The 8353-nt window shown below is 35.7% G+C and overlaps 1 protein-coding gene across 1 annotated transcript in view; it reads left to right on the forward strand.

Moving 5' to 3' along the window:
* The window catches only part of mtd (TLD domain-containing protein mustard), an 88907-nt gene that overhangs the window by 49268 nt on the left and 31286 nt on the right, over positions 1–8353 (forward strand). The window contains 7 exon segments of the mRNA XM_018448757.1: positions 268–496; positions 4768–4925; positions 5211–5600; positions 5702–5902; positions 6042–6401; positions 6491–6659; position 8353. The exon segment at position 8353 is cut by the window's right edge and continues 152 nt beyond it. Coding sequence (XP_018304259.1) covers positions 268–496; positions 4768–4925; positions 5211–5600; positions 5702–5902; positions 6042–6401; positions 6491–6659; position 8353 — 1508 coding nt within the window.

The following is an 8353-nucleotide window of genomic DNA, read 5'->3' on the forward strand; positions in this document are numbered from 1 at the left end:
GTTTTATTAGAAACGCCTCACACAAATTTTTCTTTCGCTTACGGCGAGAAAATCAAAATTCAATCATTTGATGCATTTACTCTGACTGATTTGTTTTAAATTATCCGATTAAAAAGCTTCGTAAACAATAATGAGGACGTCTTCTCGTTGTTTGTATGAGACGCGCGAGGAATGCGTTGGGTCGTGCGAAGAAAGTGATTCTTTCTGAGAGGACGTTCCCTGTAAATTGATCTCCGCCTAATGACATGTTTACTTTTGTAATTATAGGTGGGCGATAGAGACACGCTTACATCAGTGGCGGCGAGATTCGATACGACGCCATCCGAGCTGAGCAAATTGAATAGGCTCGGAAGTACTTTCATTTATTCCGGTCAGCAGTTATGGGTGCCGGCGAAAGGAGAAGGACGTCCGGGAGGCGGATCAGCCGCAGATGCGCCCAGCCCTGACCCTTGCCACGATCATGAGTCTCAGGATGACCTACCACCCGAAGAAAAAGGTAACCTTCATCGTTTTATTTAATCTTCTTAGATGTTGACTTGTTGGGTTATCGTACAATGTTTACTAAGGCCGATATCTTCGAGTTTATATTCAACAAAGAGTTACACTTGCAAGTCCTTTTATCTGCAAATAGTACATTCAAGATTTTATAATCTTGAATGCGGATATAGAATTCTGAGAAAAAGAATTTTAATCGAAACATTACGCTCTTTTTCTCAGCATCACACACACACATAATCTTTATATACGAAAAAAACAGTTTTGCTGAAGTATCTAAAAATTTAGCTAAAGACCTGAAAATAATTTTGTTGGAATAATTATATAAGATGTTCAAGCTAGTTGTTAGAATATCAACACTTTTTGCAACATTACTCATCATGCTTGAATTTCCTATGTAATTATTTTGATGGTCCAACAAAAATATTTTCTGATCTGTATCTAGCTAAATTTTTAAATATTTGAGCAAAATTATTCTTTCCGCGTAAAAAAGTATAAAAAAATTTTTAATTATATGGATAAATTTTCATCCAAAGTGGTGTTAATGTAAGAAAAATATGATTCCAAGGATAGAGAAAATAATCTATATTATTGTTTAGCGAACGAGAACGGAGAAGCGGGAATTTGTTTACGTATCATTATAACATTACAGATAGCCCGTAAGAACAACAAGCTTTCGAGGAATAGATAATTAAAACTTTACTAACGATAATCCAACCTTATTATGCTTATCACGCTTATCATCAAATGCAATATTAAATGGCTTACGAAGTAAAAGGAAGAAATATTTTCGACGACGTTGAAAATTTACTTGCGTTAAAAAGGCATAATCCAGCTGTCTCTCTCTCTCTCTCGCGATAGGTGGCCGTCGAAGGACGACGTGCTCCTTTTTTCTTCCTCCATTTACGACGCAACCAGGGCGTGCAATTAAAATAGAGCTCTCGTCCTTATTCTCATCGGATTCGTCGCCCGGGGTTCTGTCTCGCATTATGCTAATACGCAAGACAGATTTGATACACGCGTGGCGTCGTGGGCATGAATAATGCAGCAGGATCCACGGAGTAGCTACGCCCAGGCGTTGTGCGTGATATGCGCTAGATTGGCACTCACCTGACTAAACACACGGAGAAAAGAATTGGGATATCGGATATTATCTGCGTACAAAGTCGACCGTTCGAATGAATATTAATGCGTTACCACATCCGCGTCACGCAGATCCCGAGAGATCGATACGGAGCACTATTGTGACTAACGCAATTGCCTTTTCGCGTTTTATTTGACCGTCGCCTACGGCGAGCCGCGAAACTCCCACATTTAACTTGTCGATTATTATCGATAGAAGTAAGCAGTCGAGCTACTCATCGCCGCACATTCGCACGAGCTAATTAGGATAATTTTGAGCTCGGAATTACTCATCGCATAAATCATTGTCAGAATATTACATTATCATACTTTTAAATTGTATCATACTTGTCTTGGAACTGAATATTGAACACAAATCATTTTGTAAGAGAAAGTTAATTAGAAAAATTGTGTCATATATACTAGATTGATAGAAAAAAGTTCATATAAAAAAAGAGAAAGTTATGAAAAAATTATGTAATACATTAGGACATTCGTTTTAGGCGCTCACTCGCTAAAAGCTTCATTCTATCTTCCTTTCGCACCTGATAAATGAGTGATAAAGATAGAATGAAGCGGCTAGGTTGTTTAATTATTTTAATACTTTTGAGGCTTTCACGGGTGTTTTCTTGAGGTGCCAAAGGGTTTACAGGTTATCACCGTGTCGTGATCTATTGCCAATGCCAACGTTTCGTGAACCTTGCCGTTCACTTCATCAGGACGAGAAGCGCATTGATACATTTATTTTGTTTCAAAAGTCAAAACCGGAAAGCTTCTATTCAAATGAAATTGAAAAACTAACTTCAAGGTGACAGACAAGAAAGGAGCAAAATGGTGATTACATTTCGCATTAACCTTTAGTACATACGATTGGGTCATTCGTGTTTCGCAATTTTCTTTCTTTTAAAAAATCTCTGTATTTATGTGTTTGTATGTATGTGGTGTATGTAAAAAATATATTGTGTATATACTGACAGAAACAGTCATAACACGTATCTAATTTCAAAAAATATGAAACTGCTTATTTATTTGCGACAACCAGTTCATCCGTATTGTACGCACTTGTGAGGGAAATGATTAACGCTTAGGTACGTCGAGCGTAATAGAAAACTCGAGTCCTGACGTTACACAATTGCGTGATTCACTACTCGGCTGTTTGTCTGTTTAGCGGAACAATACCAAACGAATTGTTACGCGCACTCGCTCGAAGTTTATTTATGTCTTCTTCTTCTTCTTGTTCTTCGGGAAACGCTTCGTCACCGCCACTATCGGCGCCGTTGCCACCATCGTCGCCGCCACATCGCATTGGTTGAACTGCAATGCGAAATATGTACACGCGATCGCAACATTCATGCGACACGTGTGCGCGGCGTCACGTTTTACAGTGCCGAGAAGATCGGGGAGAAAAGGCGAAAAAAGATGAAGTTGATCACGGCCGATCATGGACCTGCATCTTTTGCGATCTGCGGATCGGAAGGTCGACGCAGCACACACCGCGAAAAATGCAATTGCATTACAAAGGTGGCTTAAAATTAAATTAAAAACAAGCTTTTTTATTTCGGAGAAAAGTATCAAGTAAAAAACGAGTTTTTTAAATGATAAAAACCATTTTTTAATCAAAATGATATAGAATTCATGAAGAATATATTGAATTCATGTTAAAATATATTTGATGGATTTAAGTATATTACTGCTTACAGCTATTTGAACGATAGATATTTTATATTTTACTCCGATTTTTAAAGCTAAATAAGTGATGGCTCGTACTGTTATTAACATAGATAAAACTTTATTAGCATAATTGACACTGTCTAAAGATAATGACTGAAAAAACTAGAACTTTGAATAAAAAATCTAGTAAAAACCAGTTTTTTTACCACACATACCAGGATATATAACATTTGATGCTATATTATTGTTTTAGAATTCATTTTTTACATTCATCCTTAGCCAATCGTCACTGCAGCAACGCAAACATTTTTGTTTCAATATTCATGAAGTTATAAAGACAAAAATATTATATAATATCGAAATAACGTATAAATATTAAACGTTTTAACGATAAATATAAAAAGTGAATTATATATATCTTTTATAATTTTCATAAAAACACTACCGTAAAAAACCAATCTTTTACTCCGAAATAAAAAACTAATCATACAATTCGATACCTATATATTGTATGTATATACCTATAGGTATATACAATACATACATTTGAAAGCTATCAATGCTTCGACATCTTCCGTTGGAAAACCCGTTGGAGATCAATAAATTGGTGAGAAGAAGTGAGAATAAGCAACGGAATGTAGTTTAAAAATTCTGTGTATCATCGATATCTCATTCAATATTCTTCCATTTTAATTTTTATACTTTTCGTTCTCTCTCTCTCTCTCTCTCTTCATTCAAGACGTCTCAAGTTATTGATTGTACGAGATGAACGAATAAAAATGTGGTATCGGATCGACCACACATGAAAAAGTTAAAAGATAGTTATTTTAAGTATGAAGCGGATCGATTTTAGTTGTTCGATTTTTTTTTGCGGACCACAATGCTCTCTTTCGTCGCAAGTGATCGCAATATTCGCAATATTCGAGAGAGCTCGCGAAACAAATTGTAGAGCGTAGTAGCGTACACGCGAGTCACCTAGTATATCGCGCTGATCAGCTGATCGACCACGGTATGCGGAGCCGCGTAAACACGGTTCTAACCTGTTCTAACCTATATGCCAGCGTAATAATACCCGTGCTACATCGTGACGTTGTGGCAAATGAGATGGATGGTGTAATTGCCGATTTCGTCGGAATTGTACACACGTGACTCGTTACTCGCGTTATTACGACGAATAACGAATTACATCGCAACATTCTAGATGTGAGGTTAGACCGACATGAGCAGTCAGAGTTTAAACAAGTGTCACTGCTTATCTTCCATCAGATAACGAACTTTTTTAAAAACCACAGGAATTCTCAGTCGAGTACATTATTGTCGACTCTTTGGTCCAAGTTAATCATACTTGCATTTTTAACCGAATTTCTTGTAAATCGTCAACGTTTCCTTTTTGTGATAAATAGAATGAAACGTGTACTTGTGTATTTTAAGACATATGTTTTTATTTTGCACTTATTATTGCAACGTTTGGTTTTACAGAACTTCTGGATAATTTGAGACCAGTGTCACCAAAGCCAGGCCATATGGAACGTATAAAAACACCTCTTGGAACATCCAGTGTAGCTGCAGATGAAGATGAACAACCATTCAGAGAAAGATTTCTAAAAATTAATGTCAGGCATATCACAGATGGTCAGGTAATTGTCTTTAATATTTTTTAATACCATAAAATAGATAAATTTTGGCCGAAATTTAAAAAAATACCTAAGCAGCATGTATATCCAAAATCAGGATATATCACGTTTTAAAATTGTAAGACATTTTTAGATATCTTATGTCCCGATTTTGACATGTGTGCTGTCTGAGCATTATTGAAACTTGGGCCAAAGTTATCTTAATTTTTGAAAGATATCCTATTTTATTATATCTATAAATTCCATACAAGAGTTTTAACATTTTCTAATGTTAAAATATTTTTTTAGGGTGTAGTCGGCGGTGTGCTGTTAGTTACGCCAAATGCAGTTATGTTCGATCCAAATGTATCTGATCCTCTTGTCATCGAGCACGGTGCTGAATCTTATGGAGTGATTGCTCCCATGGAATTCGTAGTCAACGCTGCGATTTATTACGATATCGCGCACATGAGAGTCTCCCATACCGAATCCGGACATTTAGACAAAAAACCTGAAATTTATTACATGAAAAAACCCCAAATAGATAATCGTAAATGTCAGTCTCCAGGGAAAGATGAAAATTTCCCTGAATTGGCAGGCGACGATAGCGAAAGTGTGTGTAGCTGCGCCGAGAGAGACGGCGACGCTTTTCCAAAGGCCTTTGAGAGAGAGCTTGTCACTCCTACCAATCTTCAGAGTGTAAGTATTTTTTTGTTGCAATGTCGATTTATTGCAATGTCAATTTATTATATAAAGCAAAGTGTTAAAATTATATTTTAATGAATATATCGTTATTGTAGGAGGAAAATTTAACCTCGACCAAAGATAAAGAAAAAGAGAAAGACAGTAATGAGAAAGAATTTTGCACTGGCGGCCAAGCTAGTAGAACTTTAGAGGAACGCAGACGTTCCATGCTTGACCATCATTGGGCAGTTCCTAGCAAAGATCGAAGTACATTTTCGGTTGATGACGAACAACAAGATTCACTAAATTCTGATAAGGTAATTAATTATATTTCTTTCATGATATAACATAGAGAATTATATAGTGAAATTTATATAATAAATTGAAATTAGGATACACATATAATACACGTATAACAATTATAAAAAAATATATATTTAGAAACAATTGTTACAGCAGGTGGAACCACCAGCTAAATCAAATGCCATTCCTGAAGACGAAGAAGGATCTCTAGTCAAATTGTCGTGCCATGATTCTGGTATCGATATCCGTGATCCTAATCCACCTATTCCAGTAGTACAGCCTATACCATCAAAAAAAGTTTACTCCGATGCGGATATTGTTTTATCCTCGGATTGGGTTCCTCCAATAACGATAGCACCAACGAATGTCACGAGTACGTTGGAAGCCAGTTCTGCTATTAATGGCAGGAAAAAAGCCAGCTCGGTGTCCTTTAGCTTAGAGAGTAACGCAGAAGAGCCCGAGAAGGATGAGGAACACAAAGAGGATGATAAACAAGAAACTCGAAAAAATAAGGTATATGTTCAAATTTAACGTTTGCATCGTAATAATGCGGAATTACACTTTTTATAAATATGTTTTATGTATTTGTTTTGACATTTTAGATGCTAAAACGTCTGTCGTATCCATTGTCCTGGATGGAAGGTTTAACTGGAGAGAAGGATGACGAGAGCAGTAAATCCATCTCTGACAAGATGTCAAGCCTTCCAAACAGTGCGGATTCCCATCATTCCTCTGTTTTCAGCAAAGTCTTCTCGAGGTGAACAAATTTATGTCATATTATATTGATAATTATATCGATAAATAATCTAGCGTGTTTAACTATATATGACATTTTTATAACCGTTTTTATTTTTTCACACACTTCTATTTATCTGTGTTAAGAATGATTAACATTCTTGCAAAGATGCATATGCACAGAAAAAAAAACGAATAATCTTATCGCTTTTATTTTAACTTGCTTTTTGTGAATTTCTATAGAATATAATATACAAATGAGGTTATTTGTAAATAGTTATTCCTTGTGTAACATGTGCATTTATCATATCTTTTTTGGAAGATAAAATGAACTTTATCTTTATGAAACTGAAAGAGATATAGCCTCATTTGTGTTAAGTCTTGTGTTCACAATACTATAAATCTCTCCGAGATCTCAAACAGAGAAAGAATTAAAGTAAACTACATTTGAACAATTCGATCACATGACCAGTGCGATTGGTCAATTCTTTCTTCGTCCGAGATCTCGAATCAATTTCTAGCATCGTGGATAACAAGGTTTTATAATGTAGCATATACTAGCTACTTGCATAGGAAGAGCTTCTGGCATTACGAAATATAAAACTTGAAAGGAATATATAAATATAGGTACATGTTATAGATTATCAGTCCAATCATCCAAAAGACTGATAATTATTGTGGGGTCAATTGTGATGACACTCCGAGATGTTTATGTTTAAATATTTATATTTATGTTGCGCCTATATTGCTTATATTGCTTACGATACGAATTTAGATATTTATTAACGCTTCTATTATTTCTAATGTAACTAACAAAGAATATGTAATGGTGGTGGAAAAAAGCTCGCCGATCAACCTGGTGAGTGACTTTAGCTCGGGCCTGTTTGCTAAAACTCCCAGCGAAGAGAGTGGCGGGGGCGGTAGAGCGGGCGGAACTCCTCCGCTTACCGCCTCCTCTCTCTCCCAGGACTCCAGCAATTTCTCACCTGGTCCAGGAAGCCTCATTGGGTGAGTCTGGACCCGATCGTAACCTTGTTGTGTTTCCCCCTTTTTCCTATTTCTCTATTTTTTTTTACCTGATCTATCTTTCATCTAATCGACTTTCGTATGTGTCGATTCGGAAGTGTTCTATTCTAGTAGAATTCTCCTTTAATGTTATAATTACGAAAAGAGAATATTACGTTATTTGAACCTTATAAATGTAAATATTACAAAAATAAGATTATATATGTATTACGCAATTGTCAAAATATTCGGAGAATTCTATTGTTCCAATGTTTCTCCCTTCCACACATCTCTCCATTGTTTTGTTATTATTTTTTAATTTTGAAGACACTCTGGGATTGAGGGCTCCTGTTTTCAGGTAATCACATTATTTGCCGAAAGACTCAAGCGACAGACATTGCTGATACTATTTTTCAGATCGCTTACAGCCAAAACATATAATCAATTTAACACAGCGTTTAATATCCTCATGCAGTCATATGATTTATTATTCGCCATTTATACTGGACTTATACCTTGATTGTTATTTCCCATTATTATTGTTATGGATGTTATTATATATATCGCTTCTGAATTATAAGGATGTGCAAATGATGTATCGTAATCTAGTTAGATATGACAATTAACATGTACTTGTTGTTCAGAAGCATTTAGAATGTTGTCTGATAAGAAATTCTTTTCTTATCTTTATTACAATTGCATTGTTTTACGAATTTCCTTTCAGA

This window comes from Mycetomoellerius zeteki, unplaced genomic scaffold (assembly GCF_001594055.1).
Source record: "Mycetomoellerius zeteki isolate Tzet28-1 unplaced genomic scaffold, Tzet1.0 scaffold225, whole genome shotgun sequence".
Taxonomy (NCBI): Eukaryota; Metazoa; Arthropoda; class Insecta; order Hymenoptera; family Formicidae; genus Mycetomoellerius; species Mycetomoellerius zeteki.